General features: G+C 37.3%; 2 protein-coding genes across 2 annotated transcripts; one reads left to right on the forward strand and one right to left on the reverse strand.

Moving 5' to 3' along the window:
- Positions 1 to 255: 255 nt before the first annotated feature.
- Positions 256 to 2,851, reverse strand: LOC131330180 (uncharacterized). Its single transcript, XM_058363676.1, has 2 exons — positions 2,481 to 2,851; positions 256 to 912 (listed from the first exon to the last, which is right to left on the reverse strand). The coding sequence occupies exons 1-2, from the start codon at positions 2,676 to 2,678 to the stop codon at positions 409 to 411; spliced, it is 702 nt and encodes a 233-aa protein (XP_058219659.1). The 5' UTR covers positions 2,679 to 2,851; the 3' UTR covers positions 256 to 408.
- A 7,508-nt stretch (positions 2,852 to 10,359) lies between these two features.
- LOC131329171 (ubiquitin-NEDD8-like protein RUB2) lies at positions 10,360 to 13,068 on the forward strand. The gene is made up of 3 exons (XM_058362252.1): positions 10,360 to 10,665; positions 12,327 to 12,586; positions 12,799 to 13,068. Exons 1-3 carry the CDS (start codon positions 10,573 to 10,575, stop codon positions 12,908 to 12,910), a joined length of 465 nt encoding a protein of 154 aa, XP_058218235.1. The 5' UTR covers positions 10,360 to 10,572; the 3' UTR covers positions 12,911 to 13,068.
- Positions 13,069 to 14,034: the final 966 nt, after the last annotated feature.

The following is a 14,034-nucleotide window of genomic DNA, read 5'->3' on the forward strand; positions in this document are numbered from 1 at the left end:
TTGAACCGGGTCAGAAATACGCAACGAAGCAAGTGCCAGTGGACAGAGTCGTAAATCTGGCTTGAATTCGAGACCACTGTAACCTCGGTTGGATTGGAGACACCACTACGTTAGTTTCATACCATGGGGGTGCCACGATTCAACGTTGATCAGATCCAAACACAATCAATCAATACTTGGCTTCAAGCCAAGTCAAACCATTACTACTACATTAGTTTAATTAGCGAAGTAGTTGGTGAAAGTATACGTGGAATATATGAAAACTTGGACTTTTTTCCTATTTCCAATAGAGGACACCAGCCCTTTTTAAACATATATATACCGTTCCTTTCTTTCCCTTAACTATCTTCTAACATTTACAAAAATCAAAACAATTCAATGCAAACATAAAAGGTTCACCTCAACTTCTCATATCGAAATATTAAGATCAATCCGAGGTTTCTTCATGGGAATTGGTGATGGAATAAAAGTATGGCAACGAGGGCACTTAGGATCGCTTTTTGATATCAGCACGTAAAGGAGGCAACTAGGGCAGGCAGCAGCAAACGATGACGATGATTTCTCATCGTACTCCATCTTGGTTTCTTTGGTTGAAGAGGAATTATAAGATGGCGGAGATGATGAATTTGATATGGAAACTGACATGGACCGCTTCTTGATTGTTTCTTTCTCTGCTCTTTCGAGCGCGGATTTTACCTTGTCCAGCGTGCATACGCTTTGGTAACTTGCCGATGATGAGACAAGCTTTAGGTCTAAGTTGGTGTCCTCAAAGAGGTTTAGAGGCTGTTTAGATGATGGTGGGAAGTTTAGGTCTTGAAGCTTTGGAACTGTTCCATTGGACTGTTGGCTCTTATGATCCGATGAAGAGGATGAGTTTGGAGAGTTGCATCTTTGAAGGTACACTTTTCCTGACTGTAATGGTAAAATCAAGATGACACAAATTAGAACAACTTAATTCGATATTTATACATCTTTTTGACAAGCTAAGCAAGAAGGCTACTACATGCGCAAAACTATTTCACCAATTCTCTCCACTTCTAATGTCTAATAAACAACAGTTTAATCGCTAAAGAGGATCTAGGGATTCATCGTTAGGTTGTTGAGGGATTGGGAAGGATAGAGATTGATAAGGAAATGATCAGCCAAACAACAGCAAATGATCTTTACATGGCATTTTAAGTTACACATAAATCAGTTTGTTGTGTCAGTAAAAGAAGCAAATCCTTGTTTATAAATAAAAACTCTCTCATAAAAACTAGCGGCAAAGTACTTTTAAATATAATCAAAATGAAATATCCAATAAATGGCATATCTTTCCCAATGCCATGATATAAGTATTAAAAGGAGATATCTTATCGCAATTCGCAATCAATGAATACATAAAGAGCAAAACCATCATCTTCACGTCATTTAAGGCGTTTTTTAATTCAAAAGTAACTCAATATAACAATCAAAATAAATAGAGAAATCAAAGACCCCATTAGAGTACATTAAATCTGTTCTGTTCTGTTCTGTTCACATGAAATACCAAGACAAAAATCCAAATGGATACAGACACTGAGACATACAGGGAGGGAGATACAAGAATAAATGGATAATAATTATTAAAAAAAGAAGAAGAAGAGGTAAGTTGAGATATTAATGATGACAAATAATAACTGTTGAAGATCTTGATTGAGGATTTATCGTACCAGTGAGTAAATGGATTACTTTAAATCGCAAATCATCAACCATATAAATTACTACTACTAAATTTCTTATCTTTAAATAAGGCAATAAAGCTGAAATCAATTTCTTTCTTATCTTTAAATAAGGCAATAAAACTATAATCAAATACTCTCGAGTAAAAACACGAAAACGTCTGCAAACTAAGAATTAAACCACTTAAATAGTAGAACAACAATAATCACGTACCACCGGAGAAGCAGGGCAAAGCAAATACTTGGGAAATACTACCGATCATCAATTACAACGTAGGAAAGTACAGTAATTCCATAAGGACATACATATTCCACACATGAAAACCGATTCATCTCACCAGAATTTATCAACAGAAAAAAAAAAAAAAAAAAAAGCAATATAGTTGGATGCTTGTGATTGGTTCCATATTGGATATATAATCGAGCATGTCGTCAAGGATTAAGGCAAATCATAACATGTGATGAGTAAGCAAAAAAATAGTAGATTGGTGTGGACAATCAATGAAATACTACTATAGCAACTCTATATTAGCCGACCCCGATTCTGTTTGGTTTGGTATCAGTTCGGATGTGGAGAAAATAAAGGGAAAAACATCAATTAACACTTTGAAACTTCTTTCACAAGGACCTAACACCAAAATTCTGCTTACAAAAAACTTGAAAAGAATCAAAATCCCCCCACCCCCGTTTTCCCCTTTTCCTTCTTGTTACTATGATTTTGACAATACCCAGAAAAAGAATAACAGAATTTTAAAGTGGGTGAGAGATAAACTAGGATACCTTCAAATCGAGACGCTTTTCCCAGCCGGTGGGGACCTGCAAATCGAGGTCGAGTTCTTTGGAGTCGATGGTACCACACCCACCAAGAAAATCCTGAGTAATCAGGGCCGTCGATTTCCCTGAATCATTCACCACCTGCTTATCCTCCTTGTTGTACCCTTTCATTATCCGAACCAGAGAGCTTACATCAGCCGCCATTTCTTCTCAAGGCAAGGGACAGAAACGAGGGTGGGAAGAATACAGAGAGAGAGAGAGAGAGAGAGAGAGAGAGAGAGAGAGAGAGAGAACAAGAGAACAATTGGATGAAATGAAATGCGGTTGGGTAGATAATAGAGGGGGGAGGGAGATTGACGGGAAGTAAATGGAGTTCCGTTATACGGATTTTTCCATTTAGACAGAAAGTTATAGGAGTTCGATTCTCTGCGGACCCAAATCTCTAATCAAGTGTTTTATCCGGGCCCACCATGTTACTATCTGAACCGTTCATCTTATCAAAATTGCAAAAAATAATCTCGTATAATTTGCATGCACGAGCGGATAAACATCTTTTAAAAACCTCAAATACTATTTAATCCTGCAAATTGAGAACGTAAGCGTATGCCAAAAATTGAAAACTGAAGCAGAAAGTCTTGCTAAAAATTATGTGACAGATCAAAAAATACATTCTTGAGCTCTCGGTCTTATTTAAAAATTGGTACTAGAAAACAAATAAAAGAATATTTGACGATGTACGGTTGATTTAAATTTTTTTTTTAAAAAACAATGTTTAGGTGGAATACAAAAAGTCTTAAGGGATGAGATCAAGAAGTTGGGTTGAAAGTGAGCCCACGTACTAAAAGATGAACGCTTGATATGTAACCGCATAGAATTCTTTTCGAGAAATGCTAAGTACAAAGAAAATGGGTAAAGAAAAGATTTTTAAAGTATACATGAACGGCTCAGATGCACTGCACAGTGAATCTAAGCCGTTCATGTATACTTTAAGGATCTTTTTTTTGCTTATTTTCTTTGTCCCTAGCGCTCCTCATTCTTTTCTCTTCAATGGGAGATTAACTAGGGCAATTATATTTGAATTATGAGTATATAGTAGTAATAATAATAATAGTATTTCAAATCCAAGTGCATTAAATGGGGTCATTAATGAGGTGTTTGAAAGAGTTTTAAAAAATAAAAATAAAAAGGAAAAAAGGGGGAAGAATTCAAGAAAGGAGGAGGAGAGGGGGCCGTCAGTAATGGCGGCATTAAATGCTAAGTTGAAAGGGAAATATTAATACTACTAGTAGGAGTGGGAAGGAGAGGACAGCTGTGCTTTATTGCCCACACTTTATACCCACCTACACCCTTTAACTTTCTAGATTACCTAAATTAAGTCCCCCTCATTAATGAATTTCTTTAATGAAAGAAAATGACCCAATAACTGTTCATGCCCTATTTACTTTCTCATACATACCCCCCCTCTACTTGTCTTTATTTCACTCTTTTAACCCTTAATTTTTTTAATAACCGGATGTATGCACATGTCCTAAATTCCGGAACATGTGTAGGCTTCGTAGAATCGTAGATTACAATCCAAGAATTTTCTTATTTTTGAAAATATAAAACATCCAACGAAATTATAAGTATGTTTTGTCTAATTATTCATGTACAACGCATTTCTAGAAGCAACATGACCAAAATTTTCTTATATTTTGTCCTTTTTTTTCCCTAAGGAAAAGGATGAAAAGGGGTGACGAGTGTAGCTTCCCTCATGAGCGTGATCAACGGGGTTCCCATCCATGATGGAATGTTTTTTTTTTTTTTATAACTTGCGCATTTTATAACCAACCAACTCAAAACAAGGGGATTAATTCCTCAAACAAGAACCTATACAAAAGGAAATCCTCAAACATTCTACCAAAGCTACAAAAATTCTACAACCCAAGCACTTTACTTGAAATGTTCCAGCTTCGGCAAAGACTTTGATTTTCCAGAGAGTTTGGGAAATGCTCCCAGATGCAAACCCGAAGTCTCACGTTATCTTCAATACTCGCAAGCACATTATCAACTCCTCTACGCTTTCCTCCAAACGCTCGAGTATTTCTTTTCAACCATAGATTGTAGACCTCATGATTTTTTTTTATCGGCAAAAATAAATTTCATTAACTCATAACACAAAGTGCAGAGATAATAGTTGTTTGGGTACACTGGTCTGACCACCCAAGACCCTCTTCTTCAAACCACACGGAGGAAGTTGATTTAGGCCCAACGGCTGAGCCCAAACCAGGGGGAAAACCTATAAAAAAAAAAAAAACCCAATGGTTGGTAAGGAACCAACCAAAACCAAAACCAAAAGGACCCCAACACAAACAAGATGGATGGAATGTTGAGTTTTGGCTATCTGTGCTAATTAGGGTCGTTACCACATCGCGTTCTTACAAATTAACCACTATTTAGAGGAGGACAGTCCGTCACCATAGTCCCACTAAGGTGCGAGTGGATTTTGTCTTGCTAAAGAACTAATAACTTCTGGTCTTTATAGGAGGAATTTATGGATCGCTAAATCAATTGTATTGGAACGGCAGGGCGGGGCAGGGCACCACATTTTGAATGCTCGTTTCAAAATGTGAATTGTTTTGAGTATTTGCATTTACTGGTAAACATAGGTCACAAGTATTTTAGGTAAAGGGAACATGTCATATTTTTCTACGAGTTGGTTGTTTCTCTCGTATTCAAATGTGCCACCATACCATTATAATTTTGCTTCAGACTTATTCTTGCTACTACTAATAGTGTTACTGTATGCCATTTGCTTTAGGCGTGGGTCCAAAATGGCTAGATTGTATAAGTTGAGAAATGATTGGCTTTATGATGGCTCTGATGTAGTATAATACTCCAGCTATTAATACATATTGATCATAAAATGCGTCTATCGTATGTACATTATCTCTAACTCATAAAATGAATTTTTCATTTTTTATAACTGGATGCCCGGGCCAGTTTACGCACACCTCGACTAATTCTAGGGCCTTGAAGGTAATAATCAGGCATAACCCCCAATGGCCCCCAACATTTGAAATGTTTGACTTCCGTAAGAATGAAACATGTAATCTAATGGAGGAGCACTTATTGCTTTCTCCTCCGCGAAGATATTCTTCTAGAATCACCCTCCAGATATAAAAGAAAGCATACTTTATATTGATGTGTAAACATTGGACTGCCATGTGGGGACATGCCACATCTTGATGTGGGAAAAAAACTATTTCATCATTTTTATTTATTTTTTTGATCCGCACTATTTCATCATAGAATCAGGAGGGAGGACTATTTTTTTGATGACCGGATATACCTCAACTAAGGGTCCATAAAATTAATGATCGGACAAATCCTTCAGTGGTAAAGTAAGTTTATAATGTGTAGCCTTTGTATAGGATTTAAACATACATCCTCATGGAAGACAAATACTGTACTAATTTATCTTGTCGTGTGTCCACATGACCAAAGCCTAATTAATATGGTTGAGGAGGAGGACTTATTCACTATTCAGTTGGAATCAATGGAAATACCTCACTCACAAATACTGGTGATGACTACTGAGAATAGGAGGAGTATCTCCTCTCTCACAAATAAGTCTCACACAATGCCCCAAAAGAAAGAGAAATGAACATGCAGAGATTAATTAAAGGTAAACAATTGACTTTTGATTCAACATTTATGATGTGATTAAAATACTACTAGTAATTTGTAAGCATATCGACTGTACATCTTTCCCAATTATTGGGAAGTACAGTAGTAGTAGTATTAGTAATAGCTACAGTAGGTTTTAATTCTTGGGGATTACTATAAAATCTTTTTGGTAAAGGAGTACTCCAGTGGTAGTATTGCCGTAAAGCTATTGGAAGAGTGGTGCTACAGTTCCCGACGGGGGATCCGACCGAATTCCCGACGGCTCGCCGGGCCCACTCCGGCCACCGGACAGCTGATCGGAGCCGACCAAAAATTCTAAAAAAAAAAACGAGTGGGTTCGCGGGAGAATCAACGACATCCGATGTGTGTAGGTGGCCGATCCAAACACTCTATTTTTTTGTATACATTCCGATCAGCCGTCCGGTGACTGGAGTGGATCCGACGAGCCGTCGGAATTTCGGTCGGGATCCCCGGTCGGGGTCCTTAGACTTTCTGCTATTGGAATGCAACATTTATTGTGGTGAGGCCTCCCCCCCCATGGGATGACCAAATTAATCCTACATCATCGTCTTTTGGAACTTTCAAGTATCACGGTCGTCTTTTGGATAGATTTTCAGTCATCATAAGTATATATGAGTGCAAGAAAATTTTGGCAAAATTTGTTTTGGAAGTTCGCCTCCATTGGCAAAACTCGTTTGGGAGATAGATTATGGATTGTGATTATTTATTATTCGGTCACAATTTTTATTTGAGAGTTCTATTCTCATAATGGATCCTCCGATAATCTATTATGAAAACTACACTCTAGAGACACATAGGAGGTATGGGGATGAAAGCTCACAACCCAAAATCGATAAGGGGTGTTTCCGATAGTGAATAAGTTTTGAGAAAAAATTTGTTGTGATCAAGTTGTTAGGTGTATCCGGCAGCGAATAAGTTGTTGAGAAATGTCAAGTTGTATATGTTTTATTGTTGAATGTGTGAGTGAAAAAATTATTGATAAAGAAGTTGTTGCAAAGTTAGTATAAACAACAAGCTAAAATATCAAAACTTGTTGATTAGTATGAACGAAGTGGTAAAAACGCTTACGTTTTTTTCTTAAATTATTCGGGTTTTTTTTTTTTTTTTTATCCGCCTCAAATTCTTAGTTGAAACACCCTAAATGGAGTAACATGCAAATTCGACTTCAAATAAAAGACAAGTAGACGACCATAGAATTGAAACTGGATGCTAATTCGATATTTTCCAAATGAACAAACAATATTGTATTGGTCCTCTCTTAGTGGACGATAGAATTAGTTCACATGATCATTAGTGATGCATGTGTAAGGTGATCCGGATACTTGAATTATAAAAAATTAACAATACTAAATTGCATAAGATATACAAAACGTAGAATTGGTCCATATGATTAGTCGATGCATACGTAAGCTGGTCTTTATAAAAAACTAACAATGTTGAATTGCATAAGAGATACACCGAATATCACCGTAATCATATGCCAGAGCATCAAACACAAATTTGGACTGATGGTAACCTCTGGTTTACAAGAGAAGGTGGGGGCGTTGGTGCATGGCGTGGAGGAGGAAGAGGAGAGGAGGCCTGGCAGGATTTGGGGAGGAGGGACGAAGAGAGAACCCTTTATTTTTTTGTTGTCAAATCCTTATGCGTACAAATTTGGAACTGACTTTGAGAAAACCTTTATTTTTTTTTCCAACTTAGGGTCCTGTTCATTTGCACGAAAAAGATGGAAAAATCAAATTTCTTATAACTTTATGTGTTTAACAGAAAAGTTGTAGAACGCACAACTTCAACTTTTTCACTGGAAAAAAATAAGTATTGCCAAAAGGAATGAATTCTTGTTTTTCTGTAAAATTTATTGTCAAGATAACACACACAAAAAAATAAATTTTATTTTACTTTACTTTTTCTGAGAATTAATTTTTCACACAATATTTTCGACAGCTGAACGGAACATTAGTGAAGGTAAGTTGATCTGAATTCGGATGTAGATATGGACCGTTTTACAGGCCCATTCGAGCATGGGCTATCATAAGCTAATATGACATCCTCACAATAGAACAGATACTAATCCATCCCTCCAAGCCCAACAACACCCAAATATCTCAAATATAGGTATAGTTAAAGGTTTTCAAAAAATAAAAGAACCGTAGGGGTTCGATTTGACGGGACCTTGACCACGATATGGGCTAAGCTCCTCCCTTCGTTGATTCGCGCTTCCACCGCTTGACCTGCAACAAGTCATTAGGGCTGGGAAAGCCCAGTGACCTTCCGACGATCAAGTTAGATCTCAGGGGAGAGTGTAGATCTAGGGTTAGGGAATGATGGCCTACCTCTCCTGGTGAGTATCCCTTTGTATTTATAGACCTAGATTTTCTTGGCCTCCAAGCTAGCGCGTGGAGGATATGCTTAGGTAACCGCCTCGGATGACGTCATATATGACGAAAGGGATGAAGTGGTTACGGAGCACATGGCCAGACCTGATCCCCATGATTGCGCCTGCTCCACGATCTTTGGGGGGACCCATCTGGTGTAACTGCTTCTTTCTGAATGCTTCGGATGCGCCGAAGCAAGAACTTGTGCTGATAGCATTATCCAAAAATTAGTCTTACTATCAAGCGATTATCCAAGTAGCATGGCAGGACCGTAGATTCCAACCGATCTATTGACCGGACTCCCACGGGGCTCTGGCTCGAAACACCTGACCAGGTTACCGAGGAGGTAACCGAGGCCACCAGAAGAACGTTTCAAATTTCACAAGAAAAATTTGTCCCTTGAATTGTTTTTCTCAAATTTTTTGCGATTGCTCACCCGAACTAAATTAACTTTAAATTAGCGGGATAGAAATACAAAATCATACCGGTGAAAGACATTGTTACTTACGCCTAAATTGGTGAATTTTAGGGGTGAGACGGATTAAATTGTACTTTCTTTTCTTTTTTTGTCAAAATCGATAACAGAGGATATTATTATGTATCAAAATCATCAAGCGGAGCTTTCATCCCTCAGTAAAGGATCAAGAATCCACACAAGAGGAGATTCAGTCCATAGACTACACCTCTCCCCAACTAAACCTCTACTAGCCAATACATGCGCTACATTATTAGTAGAGCACCTAGAGAAAGAAAAAATATAGCTTGCATATCCCCTCCCCAAAGCTCTTACATCATTTAGCACAAAACATATTTTTTGCTAAAAATTGGTTATTTTTCAAAATATTTGGGTAAAAGTAATTTTTTTTTACTTTTCCGATTCTTTTTATCGAGACGAATCAATAACCCACAAAAAATTTGGCGCAAAACTAACAAATACGAAAAAATTCAAATAAAGACAAAACTTTCATATTTAAGTAAAGTTCAAGAGAACGCAGCCTAACTAGGGCAAAAGATAATAAATAAAAAAAAGAAGAAGTTATAAAATCAAGAAAAATGGACAAATGAAAATGTAAATGTAAAAAAAAAACCCATAGGCTCAGTTTGGATGCCTGTAATCTTTCGTAGGAACAGAAATTTGATTACTAGGAATCAAATTCCTAGTAATTCGATACTCAGATTAATTCTATTCCGACGTTTGGATTAATTGAGTAATCTTCTAAAGTCAAATGTTTTCTTTTTATATTGATCAAGCCAGAAATCTAAGATTTCCGATTCCTCTTGAATTGGGAGATTAGTAATCTCATTGCCATTTCTATTCCCACTCTTCACAAAAATATCAAAAATGTTGCTTGCACAACCGTTGTGTTGGTTATGTGCATAATTCTGACCGTCCAGATGTATTTGAATGGTCTAGATTTTAAACAAACTCTTCCAAGAAAAAGTCTAACTTTTATGGAAAAGAGTTTGAATAAATCCTGGCCATTTATTACAGTAATGGACGGCTAGAGATTCGTTGTGTGTGTAGCACTTTTGCAAAAATATAAGAATGTTAGAGTTCCAGAATCACATTCTTATTCCCCTAAAATACTCGCCATCCAAACATAGCCTAAGTCTTGTATTGATAAAATTGTTAGTAATTCTTTCTTGGAAAATGATATTGGCACTCAAAAAATTGATGAAGATACTTTAAAAACTAAAGGAAAATGGCTTTGAAATTACACTAATTTTGAAGTGCCTATATCAATTTTTGGAGTGTCAATATTATTTACCTTCTTTCTTCATAATATGACCACTTTAGATATTTTTTTCTTCTACGAATAATTTGTTTGTTAAAAATAAGAAGCAAAATGTTGGATTTTTGTCATCACAAAATAGGAATAATTGGTATGGTCCATATCTCCCTCCGTGACCAATCATAATTCCATTATGATATTCGGATTTTGATGCCACCCCGTTTACCGTTTTGATATAAAAAAAGAGAGAGTCTATACTCCCTCTCTCTCATCAGTAGTCTGTCTGTGTGAGAAACGGCGATGCAGATCTTCGTGAAAACCCTAACCGGGAAGACCATCACCCTCGAGGTTGAGAGCAGCGACACCATCGACAATGTTAAGGCCAAGATTCAGGTCCCCATCTCCTTCTCTTTACCCTTTTCTTTTAAATAAAAATACGTATGAATAATTATCAACCTGTATGATTCAATCTATTTGTTACAGGTTTAGGGCTTTGGTTATTGCCTCCATATATCGGCCGATTCATCAATACTTTTTCAGTTTGTAGTAGAAAAAAAATTCTTTCTTCCGTTTATTGCTGATTCGAGGGTTTTGCGAAATTTAGGGTTTCTGAAATAGTTCAGGGTTTTCTTAAATGTTGATGGTCTTGGTGCGGTTTCTATGTCTTCCTTTATCTGTTTAGTACAAACACAGGGCATATACTTCTTGCTTTATGTAAACCTAGTCTTGAATTCTGTTTAAAATTCGTTTTTCCGCTTAATATCTCTTATTGTGGATGGCTATTCTTTCCCTCGTGTTATCGTAAGGATTGAATAAACGATTTTTTTACCTTTTTTGGTCATCTACTAAAAGTCATTATGTGACTCTTTGCTTGTTTTCATTAATTTAAGCAATACCCTAAGGCATACTGTAGTTGACGACCATAACTGCACTATGTCGCGACCCATGCTACTGACCACTCAAACTATCTCTCACATATAGTTGATAAGATCATTAGCAGAGACAACCAAAAAACTGCACAATCCTGTCTTTATTAACAACCATTGGTGGAACTAGTCTTTTTGTTCAAAAGAGTGTAGCATTGAAAATTTCGTCATGTGATTGAGGAAGGGGGTTCCGGTTTCCCACTACAGGCTGTCTTTAAAAAATGTTTTGCCATCTCCCTCAATTCAATTTGTTCCTCTGTCCGCCAAATATCTCATCTGTATCTGCTTGCGTCTCTAAAAGCAATAAGGTCTAACTTTTTCCACAAGAACATATGGAAAAGAGCAAGTCTGGTTCAGTGGTTCTCATCGGCATGCTTCTTCTTTTGTGCCTGGGGAGGTGTGTGATCTATTGACTTAATGTTTAACTGCATAACAAGCATAAAGTGGAAACAATCTATCCTGCCTCGGAAATTCTTACGATTCACTACCTGACCGATTTATTCCCCTTAAATACATTACAACACTGTCAAAGCTTGTGGTATTAGAAATTCGAGCGAGGCCTGTTAGCTTTACTTGACTCACTTGTAAATACTATTTGGTATCAGCTTGTTTTTTTTCCCTTGCTATCCAACATAAGCTTCAAAGAAGTCAAGCTTGAAGAATTAAGGTAAGAGCCACATGGGTTCTTATAGCAGTAATTGATTTCCTTCTTGGGAGATAATGAAGACTGGGTGGTAATGGGAAGAAAGCAATGACAAGTGAGAGAATTGGAGAAAAAAGAGGAGTGAAATAGGGAGGAATAGTTTATATGAGAGCAGGAAAGATAAGAAAGGATGATAGTTAGGTTTGTTCGTGTCAATGCAAGTCACAGATCATGTATTCTTAAAAGGAACCAGCAAAGCCTTTACACCTAGTTTTGTTTATGCTTGTTTGGTGTCTTTCTTTTTGTAATTCTTTTTTCCAACCCCAAGCGGCTCCCTCTCGTGCCTCTCTTCTTCCTGCCCTGCTGTTGGGTTCTTTGTGATAGGGGCAAGGAATCTATAAGGGACTATACAACCTTTCTTCACGTTCTTCAATAAGTTGCTGCGCTGACTATTAGCTGGAGTCTAAAGTTATTTGCTTTTTCAGGACAAGGAAGGTATCCCGCCAGATCAACAGAGATTGATTTTTGCTGGCAAACAATTGGAAGATGGCCGAACTCTAGCGGACTACAATATCCAGAAGGAGTCAACACTTCATCTGGTTTTGAGGCTTAGGGGTGGAACTATGATCAAGGTGAAGACTCTTACTGGAAAAGAAATTGAAATTGACATCGAACCAACTGATACCATTGACCGGATCAAGGAAAGGGTTGAGGAGAAAGAAGGAATTCCTCCTGTCCAGCAACGGTTAGTGTTCTCTTTTATGGTTCAGTGTTGTCTTACATGGTTCAGTGCAGCGTTATCATCATAGAAATTGGGTTTTCCTTAGGATTGAACCGTTGGAATGTTTATCGCATGGAAATCTATGTTCCTCTTCTTCTCATATGCAACGACGTTGTGTGGTTATTGACTGTTAGACTATTGACTGTTCTGCTTGTTGATGTTTCCAATCTTTGCAGGCTCATTTATGCTGGAAAGCAGCTTGGAGATGACAAAACAGCTAAAGATTACAATATTGAGGGTGGCTCTGTACTTCACCTTGTGCTTGCACTGAGGGGTGGTGGTCTCTAAATAAAGCTATTGATGTGAGGACAATGAACTTGTTTTCCTTTTCCTTCTATTACATTCTAGTATGTGATGAACGACCAAGTTGCATGTAATGTGTTGGAAAACAAAAAGATTTGTGGTAAAAAGATATTTATTATATGCAGGTTTTCTTACCGTTTCAATTGAACTGTTTGTTTAGGTTGCTTGTCTCATTAACTCAGTTGTGTAATATTGAGAACCTTTGCTCATGCGGCTTTAGTATCTGGGACATGAAAAATGTTGCGAAAAGCACAATAAGGTTGCGATTTCAATGGATCTTCTGGTGACCAAAGTTATATTAAGTTCTGGAAGGTACTTCTGAAAAGCAAGCGAAACCTTGCAATCTTGCATGCATATTTGAGGGCAACTTTTACTTGATCTTCATGGTTTCTGTGGTTTGCAACATCGATTCTTTCCTCATGAGGACAAAAATTGCCTTTTGAGTTCTCTCTAATATATGGGCGATCCAGGTCATCTTGCGTATGGCATTCTATTGGGCCATTGGCTAGTGGCTTGGATTTGTTTTACTTCAAATGTTTCGAAAATGGAGTTTTTTGTGTTTTCTGATAATAAATGTAAATTGGCTGTCCCATTCAATGATTTAGGGTCGAGCAAGTGTATGCGAGTTACCCAGCGAATGATTTCTAAAACTGATCTTTGATTTTTCTACCCGTTTATTTGTGGTTATGCTCTCATTTTTCCAAGCAGCTGGCTTACATCTCATGAATACTGAGATGAGACTTTACTCCAGATATGAATTTTTCACAGTAGCAGTAACGCAAAATGTGAAATGGAATCAGGTTCTTGTTTCTGTGGATGCCGTGTTTGGACGATTCCTAATAAGTCGGGGTTAAAAAGTGTTTTTTTAACCTGGTTTATTTCTTGCTTGGATTTTTAATCAGTCTCCTTATCCTTATTCATCTTTGCTAGTCTTTACTGTAGGTTTGGCAGATATGACTAGTTTTTTGTGGCTCCTTAAGGAAAGTGTTTTTTAAGCATTTGGTTTTTCTACTCCCCTCGGGAAAAGTGTGTTAAAGTGGTGTGCAATCTATTCTATCATGTCATATTTGGTTGTTGAGCCTAGCTGTGGGTACACTATTTGATGTACA

Source organism: Rhododendron vialii, chromosome 6a (genome assembly GCF_030253575.1).
Source record: "Rhododendron vialii isolate Sample 1 chromosome 6a, ASM3025357v1".
NCBI lineage: Eukaryota > Viridiplantae > Streptophyta > Magnoliopsida > Ericales > Ericaceae > Rhododendron > Rhododendron vialii.